Consider the following 16,603-nt stretch of genomic DNA (forward strand, 5'->3'; position numbering starts at 1 on the left):
CTGGTTGTGGGGGCTAGAGGGGCGTAGGGCTGTGGGCATTGTGGCCTGTCCTCCCACTTCTGTGCCCTGCAGCCCAACGCCAACCTGCTTGAGATATGCTACAAGGATCGCATCCAGCAGTTTGATGATGATGAAGAAGAGGAGGATGAGGAAGAGGGCCACGGCTCAGGGGAGTCTGATGGAGAAGATGGCGCATGGCAGGGCAGCCAGCTGGCCAGGGGTGCCCGTTTGGGCCAGCCACCAGGTGTCCGGTGAGTCCCCCTCCCGTTTCCCTTCTCCAACCTTCCACCACATGGCAGGGCCAAAGGGTCTCCCAACACATTTGGACTGAGGCTGAAGTGAATGAAAAAAATGAGGAAGCTGCATTGGTGTGTGTGTTAGTTGGGGCACTTTCACTTTTGAGTGATAGAAATCTAATTCAGGGCCAGGCATGGTGGGCTCATGTAATCCCTGAGTGCCTGTAATCCCAGCACTTTGGGAGGCCAGGGCAGATGGACTCCTTGAGCTCAGGAGTTTGAGACCAGCCCTAGGCAACATAGGGAGATCCTGTCTCTACAAAAATAACAAAAATTAGACGGGCCTGGTGGCATGCACCTGTAGTCCTGGCTATTCGGTAGGTTGAGGTGGGAGGATGGCTTGAGCCAGAAAGGCAGACGTTGCAGCGAACCGAGATCATATCAATGCACTCTGGTCTGGGCAACAGAGCCAGACCTGTCTCAAAAAAAATGTTAGATGATGCATTAAGAAGTAAACAAATTGGCCTGGCACAGTGACTGAAGCCTGTAATCCCAGCACTTTGGGAGGAGGTCAAGGTGGGTGGATTGCTTGAGCTCAGGAGTTTGGGACCTAGCCTGGGCAACATAGCAAAACCCTGTCTCTACAAAAAAATTAAAAAATTACCTGGGTGTGGTGGTATGCAGTTGTACAGTCCCAGCTACCTGGGAGGCTGAGGTGGAAGATTGCTTTAGCCTTGGGGGCAGAGGTTACAGTGAGTTGAGATCACACCACTGCACTCCAGCCTGGGTGAAAGAGTGAGACCCTGTAAAAAAAAAAAAAAAAAAAAATCAAAAAATAAAAAAGAAATCTAGTTCAAATGAGTTAAGTTATAAAACAGAAAGGGATAATCTCTGTGGCCGAAAAAATAGGCAGGTCCTTGAGGTATGGCTTGGTCTGTGTGCATCTCTCTCTCCCTGCCTACCCCTCTCCTTCCTTCATCCCTCAGCTTTACTTCCTCTTTCCTTTAATTCCAGTAAAATGAGGGATGATGATATCCCTCTCCAGTATAAGACTGTGATCAGCTTTTAGTATAAATGTTACATTGTTTTTTTTCTGTAGTACTGGCCGGGGGGGCCCCAGAATCGCTGGGTTCGTGCCATTTAGATTTGCCAGCATGAACACTAAGTCACCATTTGCAACTCTGAGCTTTTGCCTCATGACTTTCTGGTCTGGAAATTAGGCTGTTTTAACTTTTTATTGACATGTAACATGCATATAGACAAGTGTACAGATCCTAAGTGTGTGGCCTATGGACATCCTTCCTCGGAGCCCAGACCCAGGAGCAGGACCTTCCCAGTACCTACGTCCCCCCTGCTAGCCAGTATCCTCCCTCCTGACGGTAAAGTCCTTGCTTCTAACCTGATAGATGAGTTTTGTCTGTTTTCACTTAATATAGCATACAGCATCTCCTTTTGTGTCTAACCTCTCTTGCTCATCACTCCACTTGTGAGCTCCTTCCCTATTGGTTGGTGTGTTTAGGTGCTTCTCATTCTCATGCAGTGGGGCAGCTGTGCCATGTGTGATGAGCCTCAGTTGAATTGCTTGTTCTGCAGTTGACAGGCCTTTGGGCAGGCTCCTGTTGCTCGCTGCTGGGAGTGCAGCTGCTACCAATACCCTTGTACGTGTTGTTGGTGCACAAGTGTGTCATTGCCAAATCCAGCATATTGACTTAGCCCTTTGTTTTCATCTAAGAGTTTTGTATCATTCGTTTTATGGTTATTTGTTCATTTTGAGCTAAATTTTGTATTTGGTGTGAGGTGGGGGTCCAGCTTCACCCCTTTACGTGTAGATGACCAGTTTTCCCTGCACCAGTTGTTGAAGACCCTGTCCTTTCTCCACTGAATCATCTTGGCACCTGTGTAAAAAAGAAATCATTTGACCAAATTCATGAGAGTTTGTTTCTTCCCTCTGTGTTCTGGTCCATCAGTCTCTGTGTTTGTCTTTATCCAGTACCACACTGGTCTGGTTGCTGTTGCTTTACAGTAAGTTTTGAAAATTGAAGTTTTGCTAGGCGTGGTGGCTCTTGCCTGTAGTCCCAGCACTTTGGGAGGCCAGGGCGGGTGGATCACCTGAGGTCAGGAGTTCGAGACCAGCCTGACCAACATGTCGAAACCCCGTCTCTACTAAAAATATAAAAATTAGCTGGGTATGTTGTTGGGCACCTGTAATGCCAGCTACTTGGGAGGCTGACGCAGGAGAATTGCTTGAACCTGGGAGGAAGAGGTTGCAGTGAGCTGAGATTGTGCCATTGCACACCATCCTGAGCAACAAGAACAAAATTTTGTCTCTAAATAAACTAAATGGGAGGTTTGAGCTTTCCAACCACGTTCTTCTTTTTCAAGATTGTTTTGAATATTTGGGATTTCTTGAGATTCCATGTGAATTTTAGGATCAGCTTGTCAATTTCATCCAAGAAGCCAGTTAAGGTTCTTAAAGGGATTGTGTCTTCTAATCTGTGAACATGGGATATCTTTTTATTTAGGTCTTAAATTTGTTTCAGCAATGTTTTGTGGATTTTAGAGCATGAAGTTTGTATTTTTTTGTTAAATTTATTAAGTGTTTTCTTTTTTCTGATACTGTTGTAAGTGGAATTTTCTAGAAATTGTTTCAGGTTGTTACAAGTGTATGAAAATACAAGAGATTTTTGTATGTTAATCTTGTATTCTGCAACCTTGCTGAACTGATTTATGAATTCTAATAGTTTTAGTAGAATCTTTAGGATTTTTTATGTACGGAATCATGTCATATGAATAGAGATCATTTTTCTTCTTTTCAGATATGGGTGCTTTTAATTTCCTTTTCTTGCCTGGTTGCTCTGGCTAGCCCTCAGTACAGTGTTGAACAGAAGTGGCAAGAGCCGGGATTTCCAGCTCTCTGCTGGAATCCCCTCCCACGTAGTGGGGGCTAAAAAAAAAAAAAAAAAAAAGTGGCAAGAGAAGACATCTTTGTTTTGTTTCTGGTCTTAGGGGGAACCACTTGGCCTTTTGCCATGGAAGTGTGCTGTTAGTTGTGGGGTTTTGTATATCCCTTAGGTTGAGGGGCTTCCCTTATATTCCTTGGTTGTTGAATATTTTAGTTTACTTTTAACTATATACAGATATATTACTTTCCAGTTAGAGTAGTCAGTTAAGTAGTCAGTATTTTTAGACAAAATACATAGTTCTACACTGCATCTTTGGGTCAATGATGGACCAGTGGTCCCATAAGATTATAATACAGTTTTTTTGCTGTATATTTTCCTGTGTTTAGATACATATAGTTACTTATAGTATTCAGTACTGTAACATGCTGTACAGGTCTGGAGCCGAGCAGCAGTAGGCTGTACCATAGAGCTGGGGTGTGTAGTAGGTGCTACCATCTAGGTGTGTCTAAGTGCAGTCTAGAATGTTCACACAATGGTGAGATCACCTAATGATGCATTTTTCAGAATGTACCCTCATTGTTAAAGCCTAATTTTAATGTTACTTTGCTTACCCCTTCCCCATTTGATCAACACATTGATTGCTTGGGTTTTCTTCATGGTCACAAGGTGTGTGTTAGTCAACATTTAGCCAGTATTTTTGGAGGAGCTATGAGTGCCTGGTGGTGTTCTCAGGGCTAGGAATAGCAAAAGTCAGCGATCTCTGCCTTCCTGGAGTTTCTATTTGGAGGGAGAGAGTAGTGTGAAGCCTTCTGTCCAGAGGGTGGGTCTGCTGGTGGGAAGGCCTGTCACTCTGGTGACAGTGGGAGGTGATGGCTAGGAGGTGACGTGAGAGCAGCTGAGCGGATCTGTCTGCTCAGCCCACTTCCCCAGGGCCTACCCTGTGTGGATGATTTGGGGACAAATCTCTCCTTACAGCTGCATTCAGTCCCTGCGCACTCGTGTTCTCGCTGTTGGCTCAGAACTCCCTCTCCCAGCCTCTCCTGGTGTCGTCACGCCCGAGGCTCCCTGCTGGTCACTCCAGCCCACTCTCCTTGGGCTGATCCTGGGCTGCAGGGAACCAGATGGTTGTTGGCTGGTCTGTCCCACACAGCTAACTGACGAGGTGGTTTCTGGGGCAGGAGTGGAGGCAGCACAGACAGTGAGGACGAAGAGGAGGAGGAGGAGGAGGAGGAAGACGAGGAGGGCATTGGCTGTGCAGCCCGTGGAGGGGCCACCCCGCTGTCCTACCCCAGCCCCGGTCCTCAGCCTCCAGGTAAATGAACAGGCGGTGTGGTCAGGTGTCCACAGGGTGTCAGCCTGCTGCCAAGCTCACCCTCTCTTCTGCCCCCCCACTTCTACCCCAGGCCCCGGCTGGACGGCCACCTTTGACCCAGTGCCTATGGATGCCCTGACCAGCCCCCGAGTCTCCGGGGAGGAAGAGCTGCACACTGGGCCTCCAGCCCCACAGGGACCCCTCATTGTGCCCCAGGGCTTCCCCACCCAGAGCCTGGCCAGCCCTCCAGCTCATGATGCCCTGCAGCTCAGGTGAGAACCAGATGGGACGGGCTGGATGGTGCTGGTATCAGGAGGCCAGGAGGTGGTCATGGCATCCCAGTGCTCTTGTAGGCCTGAGCGCTGACTCTAGCTGCCCCCTTGGGCTGCCTCTCTCGCCTGCCAGGTCTCAGGACCCCACAAACCCCTCAGCACCTCAGGAAGCCATGGACGGCAGCAAAGTCGTGGAGCCTTCAGGTAAGCCCCTCTTTGCCCTGCTCTCCTGTGGCCCTGGGCAGAGAGAGCAGCCTGGCCAGCTCTGAGCTTGCTGGGAGGCTGCGGCTGAGAACTCTCATCCCCCACAGCCCCCTGCCAGGCCTTGGTCAGCGTCGGGGACCTCCAGGCTACCTTCCACGGGATCCGTTCTGCCCCCAACTCCTCGGACAGGTGAGCAATGAGGTGGGGCTTGCTGTGGGGAGGGGCTGCTATCAGAAGTCTTTTCTCCTCCTCAGTGAGGTGGGCTTGGGTTTGTCTTGTCCCTGAGCTGTTCCAGGTCATCCTTGCAGGACCCCAGGCCCAGCCTCACGTTGTGCCCCAGCCCCCTGCACTCTGCAGGCTGGTTCTTCTCTTAGTAGCCTGGGATGCTTAGGGCCCCCAGGGTTGGGAAAGGCTCCCTGGAGGGTGTGAAGGATTGGGAAGGTGAGAGCATGCAGGAGGCCCCTTGGGGCTGTCTCAGCCGGCCTTGACTGCCTCTTCCACAGGGACAGGAACATGAAGGGAGGTGCTTGTCCTCTTGCCCAGGGCTGTGCAGTCCCTCCACGCTGAGCCAGCTGCTTCCTCGGGAGGCCCCTTCTGGTGGGGCAGGTGGCAGACACCCAGTGAGCCAACTGAAATTGGCACGGGTGTGAGGGTGTCGGCAGGTGACGCTGACAGCCTCACCTGCTTCTCACCCACAGTGCAACCAGAGACCCCTCTACCTCTGTCCCAGCCTCCGGGGCCCACCAGCCCACAAAGACCACAGATGGGGAGAAGAGCCCAGAGCCCTTGGGGCTTCCCGAAAGCCAGAGGTGAGTACCAGGGCAGCAGGGCGGGGCAGGGCAAGGCTGGCGGGCAGGAAGTGACCTCTGCACATCTCCTCCCTCCCGTGACAGTGCCCAGGCCCTCACGCCTCCTCCAGTGCCCAATGGCTCTGCCCCGGAAGGGCCTGCATCACCGGGCTCCCAGTGAGTGTGGCTGCAGCCTGGGGCTGGGCAGGTGGGGCTGGGCCTGCTGGACCCTCACACGACATCTCTCTCTGTTTGCAGGTAGCTGCCTGGTGTGGCAGCAGCTGCCAAATCTTCCGTCCTCCCGTGGATCTCCCAGGGTGGGGGCAGGGCGGGTCCCATGATGGCCCCCATTGCCCTCATCACCCTGACCCCCCCACATTCTCTCCTTTGGACCCCCAGGAGGCCGGTGCCAGGGAGACAGGCCCAACCCACCCCCATTTGCACTGAGAAGAGAAGTTTTGGAGCATTGCCTCCTAGAATAAAGATAAAGAGAGTCAAATAGAGAGAATGGAGAGAGAGAAATGTCTATTATATATTATATATAGAGAGAGGGAGGAGAGCGAGAGAAGGTGAGAACACCAAGCTGAGCTGGCGGCTCCCGAAGCACAGCTTGCTGTCCTGTCCCAGCGGGGGCTGGTGGTAGGGGTCCAAGGTTGCCGCCCATGTGCCCAGCCGTCCTATGCTCAGGCACAGATGGCCATGCCCACACCCGGCCTTTCAGCTCAGGTCCACCATGGGGGACGGCCCAGCGAGGGTGGGGGTGCCAGAGGGTCCCAAGTGGGGGCCGTGCCTTTGCCCAGACCCTGCACTTTCAACCAGGCCAGTCCAGCTCTGGGGAGCAGGGACCTCCCCGGCAACACCCCCAGAGAACCTGAGGGTCTGGAGTCCCAGCCCTGTTGCCAAGTGGCCTTGTCCAAGCTCCTTCCTCCCAGGCTGGTGTGAGTGTGTGTGCGTTCGTGCCGAGCTTCTATTTCATATTGCAAATATAAATAAAGGAAGACAGTTTACGATTCTGCTGGTCAGACCGTACATTCTGGGATGCGGGGTGGACAGCCTGTGTTATCCCTGTACCCCAGCGGCTAGTATTCCTAACTCAGTCTGCCCCCACACCGTGTCCTGCCAGAGGGAGCCCTGTGGCTGCAGAGGCCACAGGCTGGGCCAGGCACTGGCTGTGATGGTTCCTGCCAAGCCTACCCCACTTGTGGGCAGGGCCGTGGGCGGAGGATAGAAGCCGTCATTGGCGTCTCAAATCCCTGCTCCTACCCCCCTTTGGTAACCAAGCCCAGCATTGAGGCTGGGCACTGGCGCCCAGTAGGTCTGAGTCTTTGAGGCAGAAGGTGAAAGTGTAGGCCGGTGCACAGCGATTGGCACAGGGGAGCGGTGCCAGGAGGGCTCTGTCTCGGCTACACTGGACCATGTGGGCTGGGTCATGAGGACAGTGTCCTCACTTGGGTGGCAGCTGATTTGGAGGTCACCTAGGGCTGTCTCAGCTACCAGGAGAGGGTGCTTATTCCCTGCATTCTTGGGGCCCCCTCCTTGTGGTCCACTGAGGAAGTGTTTGTGGTGGAGCCCCTGAGGGCCTGGTGGGGTTGAGCAGAATGAGGGAAGGTTTCATGGAGCAGGGAGGGGTCCACTAGGCCAGTAAGTGAAGGAGGGACTCGCCTTCCCATCTGCCCAGGGGTGTTCCTACCAGCCAGCCCCCTCCCCTGCTTCCCCATGAAGGGGTGGCTGTTGGAATTCTGCACTCCATCTCTTGTGATGGTCTGGGCCCAGGACAATGGGATGGGTGTTTGGGGACCTCACCCCTCAGCAGACAGGAGGAGGAAGCCATGTCCCAGCAGGCTAGGATAAGGGACCCCCTATGCCAACAGTGCCTTATCAACAGGTGCCAGGCAAGGCCATCCCCGGGGTGAGGGCGACATCTCCCCGGGCCCTGTTATCAGTTGCAGAGTCCACAGGACGCTCACTGGGTTAACGTGTAACCATGAGCCCTCCCCTCCACCCCCTGGAGCCACCCGCTTTCAGATTAGGTCACTCTGAGGGTATCAGGCCAGCATGGATGCTGGCAAAGTGGGGCCGACCCTGAAGACTCACTGCTCAGCCCAGGTGAGAGCCTTTGGAGCCATGCCTGGGGCTGGGGGATAGGGCCCCAGAACCCCAGCAGCTAGGGGCTCTGGGAGGTGCTGCCCTTGAATTGGCTGGGGTCCTGGGAAGCTGGGTTCTGGCAGCCTGGTCCCTGAACGGGGGCTAGGCTGGGTTTCAGCTCAGCAGCTCCCTGCTTCCCAAAGTGCCTAGATGTCTGCAGGTGGCTGATTCCCTTCACCCTTTCCTGCTGTGTGTACTTCTGCCTCTGGATTCCTGAGGACCAGCCGTCCTGGGTCGCTGCCCTGGTCAAGTGCCTGCCCATCTTCTGCCTGGCTGGGTTCCTGTGGGTTGTGTCCCCAGGCAGGGGCTACACCCGGCTCCTCCAGGGAGCCCTCCTGTGCTCGGCTGTGGGGGACGCCTGCCTCGTCTGGCCTGAAGCCTTCCTCCATGGTGAGTGGAAGCTGCCATGACGCCTTTCAGATGCCCATGTCGGGGAGGCCCAGCATTTGGATGGGAGCCTGGAGTGCAGAGGGCTCTGGTGGGCACTTTGGTGGGAGTTCCGGTGGTCAGAGGCATTGGGGGCGCAGCTGTGGCTCACGTTCCAGCGAGGGCTGGTGGGCAGGTGGTATTAAGGCAGTAGCTGAGGGTGGCGTGGAGGACAGTGAGGACCCTGGGCTGGAGGTGCTGCAGTTTGAAGCAGGGTTGCTGAGGAAGGCTTCACTGAGTAAGTCACGTTTGGGCAGACCTGAAGAAGGTGCCATGTGTCTTTGTGAGGGCCAAGGGCAAGTGCAGAGGCTCCAGGGCAGGGGGCATGCTAGGTGCTTGTGGCCAAACAGGCCAGGGTGGCTGGTGGGCCGGAGGGCATGGGGCCTTCCGGCAATTCAGAGCAAAGCAAGTACACGACACTGCATTTAGGGAGGCTTGCAAGGAGGCTCAGCCAGGGTGGAGCTGGTGCTTTGGGCTGATCCTTCCCCCTAGGTCCTGAGGGGTGACCTCGGGGCGATACCAGAATGAGCCTTCCTCACCGACACCCCACCCCTCTCCCCAGGTATGGCTGCCTTCGCTACAGCCCACCTCCTCTACCTCTGTGCCTTTGGGCTCTCTCCCCTGCAGCCGGGCCTGCTGCTGCTCATCTTCCTGGCCTCTGGCCCCTACCTCATCCTCGTGCTGCTGCACCTCGAGCCGGATATGGTCCTGCCCGTGGCAGCCTACGGGTTGATCCTGATGGCCATGCTGTGGCGTGGCCTGGCCTGGGGCGGGAGTGCCGGCTGGGGCGCGCTGCTCTTCACACTCTCTGATGGTGTGCTGGCCTGGGACGCCTTCGCCCATCCCCTGCCTCACGCCCACTTGGTGACTATGACCACCTACTACACTGCCCAGCTCCTCATCACACTGTCGGCCCTCAGGAGCCTGGGGCCCAAGACAGACTGACTAGGCAGCTTGAAGGGCTGGCTTCCAGGCCCTCTCCTCCCGCAAGGACTCGGTCCTCCCAGACCAACCCAGCCTGAGAAACATCCTCCGCGGCGAAGCTTGCGAAGCTTCCTCACGCCTGTCTGCAGGCGCAGGCACCGCCGCCGCTGCTCCCAGCTGAAGACGTTTAAGGACCATTCACGGAGTTCCGAGTCCACTGCTGGTTTCCAGCTGCCTTCCCCTAGTTCTGACTCCAGATCCCTGGCTCCTCAGCCAGGCCCACATGCGGCCCTCCCAGCCACCAGCCCGCCTCCAAGTTCGTTGTGGGCCCCACGGTCCGCCGGCCCCTCCCTGCTGCTCTGAGTCGTTTTCGTTGTTTAGTAGAGAGCATGGTAGTGTAGATGCTGCTGTTACTGTGGGAGAGGCATGCGGACGATGATCGTGGTGATGAACCATCTTGGCTCATGGCAGCGGATGTCTCTTGGTCACTCCCCATGAACCAGGCCTGGTGCCCAGTGGGACCCTCCCTGGCTCTCTGGTGGGGGGCATTCAAGGGGATAAAGGTGAGGATTGTGCAGAACCGAGCCAAGAGGACTGTTGAGCCTCTGCGTTTGTTTCCTGGGGCTGCCGTCACAAATTACCCCAAACCAGATGCCTTGAAATGACGAATGGGCTCTACTGCAGTTCTGGAGACCCAAAGTCCAAGATCAGGGTGTTTTCCGGCCCTTGCTCCCTCCTGAGGCTCTGGGGAAGAATCCGTCCTTGCCCTCTCAGCTTCCGGAAGCTCCCAGGAATCGCTGGCTTCTCTCGGCCTGTGGCGGCTGTGTCTCTCCCGTCTTCATATGACTGTCTTTACCTGGCAGCCTCCTCTGTGTCTGCGTCCTTCTAGGGACATGGGGCACTGGATTTAGGGCCCACCCCAAACCCAGGTGATTCCATCTTGAGATATTTAACTATGTCTGCAGAGACCCTGTTTCTAAGTACTGTCACCTATATAGGCACCTGGGCTTAGGACTTGGATATATCTGTTTAGGGGACACAACCCACTAAAGTCACATGCGTATCAGGGGAGAAGGGTAGGAGGCTTGAGGATGAGGGGCCTTGGAGGAGGGGAGGGTGACAAGGGGGAGGAATCAAATAGGAAGGAGGAACCCAGGTGTGTTCCTTGCCTTGGCTATGTGACCTTGGCAAGCTGCCGTCCCTCTCTGGTCTTTAGATTCTGCATCTGAGGACTTGACAGGGTCCAAGATGCTCTCCAAGACCCTACTTGACTTCTACATCCATGATGTGCCTTTAGTGACTCATATAGCAGGGAGGTGACTTATCCATCCATGGCTAGCATTAGGGACTCTTACAGCAGAGAGGCGACTTCTCCATCCATGGCCAGCATTAGGGACTCTTACAGCAGAGAGACAACTTCTCCATCCATGGCCAGCATTTAGGGACTCTTACAGCAGAGACACGAGTTCTCCATCCATGACCTGCATTTAGGGACTCTCGGATGTAAGGGTACAGAGGTGGGAAGGGAAGGTGGGGAGCCTGGAGGACGGGGACCAGGAAGGAAAGTGAGGATGGGAATCCAGTTGGAGTGGGGAGATCCGGAAGCTGAGGAGAGATTTCCCTGAGGAAGGGTCAGGCAGGAGGAGGATGTGAAGGATTGGACTCAGGCTTGAAACTTCTGCTTCCTTGTCATCTCCTCCCCTCTTCCCCTCCTCCCCTCCTCCCCACTCAGACCTAATGAAAGGCAGGGAAAGAGGAAGTTCTGCAGCAAAGTGCAGCAGGAGGGACTGGGTCTGGGTGTGCAGATTCCAGGGCTGCGTGGCGCCTGCAGACATGAGGAGTCCTGGGGTGCCTGGTGCTGTTAATGATTGTGGATGCCAGAGAGACTGGGGACTGGGACTGAAATCCTGAGTCTGGGAGAAGGGAGCTGGCAACTCAGACCCCTGGGTCCCAGGGAGGAGGGGCTGGGGTCTGGATTCCTGGGTCTGAAGGAGGAGGGGCTGGGGGTCTGGACTCCTGGGTCTGAGGGAGGAGGGGCTGGGCCTATAATCCCTGATGTTTTGGGGAACATTCTGGCTTTCGGTCCCTGTGCTCTATGGGGTCAGCTGTCCAGAGTGATGGGGTGCTGCTCTCCTGTGGGGTCCCAGCATCCTGTCCGCCCTCCGTGATTCTGGCCCCCATGTCCTGTCTGCCTTTTCAAAGGTCTGCTTTCTCATGATCTATCATTTGCGTTTCTCAAAAGCAGAACTCCCTGAGCTACTGCGCACAACCCTCTCAGGGTCCTTCCAGCCCTGCCAGGACCAAGACCTAGGAAAGCGGCAAAACGCCAGGTCCCTCTTCCCTTGCAGACTGGGGTGGCTGGTAGGGATGAGGCGGGGTGGGACTCAGCAGCCTTCATCCTGATTCTGCAGGTTAGACCATCCCTGAGTCTGATTCCCTGTCTGATCCCTCCCCAGGCCCTCTGGATCACAGCAGAGGCCACAACAGCAGGTTAGTGACCCCATCATCCTCCATCCTGCACGTCCAGAAAGACCTGTGGGATTCCCTTCCCTGCACACCGCAGAGTCTTCTCCCCATGTCTTGGCCCCCAAGGCAGACAGAATCCTGAGTGTGGAGGCTCCAGCTCCATCACCCTGAGCTGGACAGCCCCGAGGGCCCAGACCTACAGACCTCCATTCACTGGGTCCAGTGCCATGGGGCAGGCATGGCCAGCAGGAACACAAGCACGTCAGCCTGCTGGCTAGTGGTGGAGGGGCTTCAGCCTGGGGCCTTCTATACCTGTGTGTGGGCCGAGAAGAATAGGTGGCCCCAGGGACACCTTGAGCATGTCTACAGGTAAAAGGGGCCACCTGTCCACTGCCCAGTAACGTTTATGGGCGTGTGTGTGTGTGTCTGTGTGTGTGTGCACATTTGCAGAAAGTACCAGGCTGTGCACTTTAGTCTCATTATAAGAACTACAAACAAACTTCATCAAAAGACTCTCCATATTCCTAACCCAGTCCCTAGCCTGGTCGTGCAGGCTCAGACCACCAGCTCCCTCACCCTGAGGCCCCTGCAGGCCCAGACCCCAAGACCTGCACCTCCTGGCTCTGCTGGCCAGTGACTCCTCAGATGCCAGGGTGCCCATGGAGAGTCTGGCTGCAGGGACCCAGTACCGCACCATGTGGGCCCAGAAGCACGAGGCCAGCAGCCCCAGCCAGATGCTCACAGAGGCCATGGGCGAGGGGTGACAGCACCCCAGCCTTAGGGAGTAGGAGGCCTCTGGCTTCTGGGCCCCACTGATAGGGTGTATTCCTCCGCAGCAAGCAGGGCTGTGGGGAGGAGGGGTGCTTCCCTTTGCTCTGGAGGCTCACGGACTGTGGGGTGTGGTCTGTGAAGCAGGTTCACCGTGCACTAGTTAGTAACTTGCTGGAGTCCAGTGAGACGGAGCACCACACACAAAAAGTTACACGAAGTGGGCTTGTTACTCACAGATGGGAAGCAAGGGACAGCAGAAGCCCAGGGTCCATTGTGAGCTGGTCCCCCAAGGCTTAGGAGAGTGACCTAGGGAGGATAGGGTCGCAACTGTGTGTGCCTCACTTGTATGGCAGCCTAGGACCTCCAAAATTATCCAATCCTGGGCTTTATACTCTGGGTGAAACATGAGTCACTGGGCTCGAGCATTGAAGGGCATCCTGCTTCTAGGGCAGGTGGGAACGGAGCCCAGGCTGCCTGGCCAGTCCTTCTTATGCATTCCCAGCACATCCTACAGTTATTCTTGAAAACTGCAAGTGAGAGCAGACTGAGTCAGTTTACGGCTACTCAGAGAACCATCCTGCAGGAACCCTGACCCCTTCCCTTCCTTTCCTTGCCTAGCCGGGTAATGGATCTGCGGATACGGGCTCTGACCCTGAGTTCTGTCACGCTAAGGTGTACATTTCCCTGGGCCCAGACCCCCACACCTACTGGGTCCAGTGGGCAGGGACTATGGGACCAGAAATGTGGCAGAGGTGGGGGTCGTTGTGGAGGCCCTCTCAAATCTGGGACCTCATAAACCTTCATCGTGTGGGCTGAAAGGAATAGTGCTGGAGGTGACAGCTGGACCCTTTGTATGTCCGTGGGTAAGACAGGGCATTGTCTAGCCTGGTTGTGTGTTCTGCCCAGGTCTCCTAGCCAGCTTGAGCTGTGCTCTTGAGGCTCAAACTGACTTGAAACGTCTCTTTGACTGCTCTACTCTTGCTACGGGCATACCTCCCTAGCAGCAACTTTCAGTGGTGCCTAGAGGGCTCACGTACTATGTAGAGAACCTGAAATAGATGCCCCCATTCTGACTTGTATTTTATTTTTTTCTGAGATGGAGTCTTACTCTGTTGCCCAGGCTGGAGTGCAGTGGCGCCATCTCAGCTCACGGCAACCTCCGCCTCCTGGGTTCAAGACTTTCTCCTGCCTCAGCCTCTTGAGTCGCTGGGACTCCAAGCACACACCACCATGCCTGGCTCATTTTTGTATTTTCAGTAGAGATGGGGCTTCACCATGTTGGCCAGGCTGGTCTTGAGCTCCTGACCTCAAGTGATCTGGCCGCTTCAGCCTCCCAAAGTGCTGGGATTACAGGCGTGAGCCACTGTGCACGGCCCATTCTGACTTCTAGTCTCTAATCTGGAGATGGTCACTTGGACTGCCAGCTCCATCACCCTGAAGGGGACAGTGCCCCAGGGCCAGGACCCTCAAGTCCAAACCTACTTTGTGCTACAGGCCCGGGCGGGCATCCTGGAGAACAGCAAGAGCATGCAGGACACCAAAATCACCACTGAGAGGCTGAAAGCCAAGCCCTGCTCCACCTTCTCTGTGTGGGCCGGGTGTGACAGTGCTGACACTCTGTGCACAGGTGAGCTGAGGCTGAGTATGGTGGGAGGTGAGTGGGAGGTGGAGTCAGCATCCCCGTCTCACTCTTCCGGTCTCAGGCATCTAGGGAATAGCGTTTTTTGGGGGGATCCGCTGCTCAAGATGTTGAAAGGCTAATTCTATGCCTTCAGTTCCCAACAAAGTCACAGGTCTGCAGAGCAAAGCTCGTACAAACAGCTCCATCACCCTGAGGTGGAAGGCTGCAAGGGGCTGGGATTTATCACCCTCCACGGCTGGCTTTGGTCATCCAGGGGTGGACACCCCCAAGAGTGCCCACACCAGCACATGAGCGGGACCAGTGTTTCAAAGACAAAGGAAACTCACTATGTGGTGGACAAACTCCACCCTGGCACCTGGTGCCTCTTCAGTGTATGGGCAGAGAGACAGGCAGTAGACAGTTCCCCACAGAGCCTCCGGATGTCCACAGGCAAGCTGGGTCATGAGCCAACGTGCTGGACTTGGGTCAAGGTCGGATGTGGAGTTCAGAGCCAGTTGAACTACAAATCCCATCAGTCTGTGGGGCAGGGCCTCCATGAATTATAGCCACATGGGGTCCTCATGCTCATGGGAGTTGTAAGAATTTTTTTTTCTTCCCCCGGAGACAAAGAGTCTCACTCTGTCCTCAGGCTGGGGTGCAGAAAAGCAATCATGGCTCACTGCAGCCTCAGACTCCCGGGCTCCAGTGATCTTCCTGCCTCAGCTTTTCAGGTAGCTGGGACTACACATGCCTACCACCATGGCCTGCTACTTAATTTTTTTTGTAGACGTGGGGTCTCACTGTGTTGACTAGGCTGGCCTCGAAGTTGTGAACTGAAGTGTTCTACCCACTTTGGCCTCCCAAAATGTTGGGGTTACAGGTGTGAGCCACCACGCCTGACTGAGAAACCTGTTTTTGTTTTTTTAGGAGGGGGTTGGTAATGGGGAGAGGGAGGAAGGAGAGAAGGGAGAAAACATCCAAGTGGTGGAGAGGAACATGGCTCTCAGTAGCATCTGACTCAAGGTCCTCCTCCCAAGGAAGAAGGGCAAGGGATACTGAAGAGTGATGTGCTAATGCCCTGGTAGGTGGTGTGTCTGCTCATCTTCCACCCTTTAGACCCGTTCTACAATCACTTATCTAAAACTACAGCTCCCATGAGCCTTGGCCACACACTGTTGATGTAATTAATACGTATGGTATGACCCCATGGCATGTTGGGACTTTTAGTCCAAGTGGCTCTTGCTCAACTCCAAGTCCGACTTAAACCCAGAACACAGAGGTATTTGGAAAACCCTGCTGGCCATGATGTTGGAGGGCAGAGAAGCTGGTGCCAGTCCCCACGTCCAAGCATTGGGTGCACCTGAAGAGGTCCTAACCCACTTCTGATGCCCGCCTGTGACTCAGACACATCCACTGTCCTTTGACCTTAAGAGAGACTCCCTTGTCCTTATCTTTATTTTATTTAAAAAAAAAAAAAAAATTTTTTTTTGAGACACAGTCTTGCTCTGTCACCAGGTGTCAGGCTGGAGTTCAGTGGCGCGATCTCGGCTCACTACAACCTCTGCCTCCCAGGTTCAAGCAATTCTTCTGCCTCAGCCTCCCAAGTAGTTGGGACTATAGGCGCCTGCCACCACACCCAGCTAATTTTTGTGTTTTAGTAGAGATGGGGTTTCACTATGTTGGCCAGGATGGTCTCAATCTCTTGACCTCGTGATCCACCTGCCTTGGCCTCCCAAAGTGCTGGGATTACAGGCGTGAGCCACCATGCCCGGCAAGCTTTTATTTCTTGAGAAGAAGCCTTACTCTGTTGCCCAGGCTGGAGTGCAGTGGCATGATCTCGGCTCATTGCAGCCTCTGCTTCCTTGGCTCAAGTGATTCTCATGCCTCTGCCTCCTGAATAGCTGGGATTACAGGCACACGCCAACATGTCCAGTTAATTTTTGTATTTTTTTTAAAGTAGAGATGGGCTTTCTCCATGTTGGCCAGGCTGGTCTCGAACTCCTGGTCACAAACGGTTTGTCCACCTCAGCCTCCCAAAACGCTGGGATTACAGGTGTGAGCCACCGCACCCAGCCCCTTGTCTTTTAAAATGCTCCTTTTTTTTTTTTTTTTTTTTTTTTTAAATAAAGCCTCACTGTCACCCAAGCTGTAGTGCAGCGGCACCATCTCCACTTGCTGCGGCCTCCACCTCCTGGGTTCAAGAGATTCTCTTGCCTCAGCCTCCCCAGTAGCTGGGATTACAGTGCACACCACCATGCCCAGCTAATTTTTGTATTTTGAGTAGAGATGGAGTTTCACCACATTGGCCGGGCTGGGCTCAAACTCTTGACTGCAGGTGATCTGCCCACCTTGGCCTGCCAAAGTGCTGGGATTACAGGTGTGAGCCACCGCACCTGGCCCAATGAAATAGTTTTTGTATATACATAATGCAATCAATGTATAGAATATTTTCTGCATCTTAGCAAGCTCTCTTGTCTCCCCTCCAGTTTGTACTCCCCTGCCCCGAGAATGACCACTCTCCTGAACTTTATCACC

The 16,603-nt window shown here is 54.5% G+C and overlaps 2 protein-coding genes across 3 annotated transcripts in view; both read left to right on the plus strand.

Moving 5' to 3' along the window:
* Positions 1-6,725, plus strand: part of PPP6R1 (protein phosphatase 6 regulatory subunit 1) — a 30,610-nt gene extending 23,885 nt beyond the window's left edge. Inside the window, exons 17-24 of one of the 2 annotated variants that reach the window (XM_032263095.1) lie at positions 73-251; positions 4,318-4,451; positions 4,543-4,723; positions 4,857-4,927; positions 5,035-5,116; positions 5,626-5,736; positions 5,821-5,892; positions 5,974-6,725. In XM_032263095.1, the coding sequence (XP_032118986.1) occupies positions 73-251; positions 4,318-4,451; positions 4,543-4,723; positions 4,857-4,927; positions 5,035-5,116; positions 5,626-5,736; positions 5,821-5,892; positions 5,974-5,977 (834 nt within the window). In that variant the 3' untranslated portion in view covers positions 5,978-6,725. The remainder of the gene's footprint in view (positions 1-72; positions 252-4,317; positions 4,452-4,542; positions 4,724-4,856; positions 4,928-5,034; positions 5,117-5,625; positions 5,737-5,820; positions 5,893-5,973) is intronic. The other variant, XM_032263097.1, reaches the window with a different exon arrangement.
* Positions 6,726-7,097: 372 nt separating this feature from the next.
* On the plus strand, positions 7,098-11,428 carry TMEM86B (transmembrane protein 86B). The gene is made up of 3 exons (XM_032263183.1): positions 7,098-7,821; positions 8,004-8,250; positions 8,849-11,428. The coding sequence occupies exons 1-3, from the start codon at positions 7,771-7,773 to the stop codon at positions 9,229-9,231; spliced, it is 681 nt and encodes a 226-aa protein (XP_032119074.1). The 5' UTR covers positions 7,098-7,770; the 3' UTR covers positions 9,232-11,428.
* The last annotated feature ends 5,175 nt before the right edge of the window (positions 11,429-16,603 follow it).

This window comes from Sapajus apella, unplaced genomic scaffold (assembly GCF_009761245.1).
Source record: "Sapajus apella isolate SASKATOON/1434 unplaced genomic scaffold, GSC_monkey_1.0 scaffold135, whole genome shotgun sequence".
Lineage (NCBI taxonomy): Eukaryota > Metazoa > Chordata > Mammalia > Primates > Cebidae > Sapajus > Sapajus apella.

What these genes read in the sequence shown, in the direction of transcription:
- TMEM86B (XM_032263183.1), top strand. Translation starts at nt 7,771, where the DNA reads ATGGATGCTGGCAAAGTGGGGCCGACCCTGAAGACTCACTGCTCAGCC. An exon ending in AGACTCACTGCTCAGCCCAG is followed by an intron (nt 7,822 to 8,003) that starts GTGAGAGCCTTT and finishes TGCTTCCCAAAG; the next exon opens with TGCCTAGATGTCTGCAGGTG. An exon ending in GCCTGAAGCCTTCCTCCATG is followed by an intron (nt 8,251 to 8,848) that starts GTGAGTGGAAGC and finishes CCCTCTCCCCAG; the next exon opens with GTATGGCTGCCTTCGCTACA.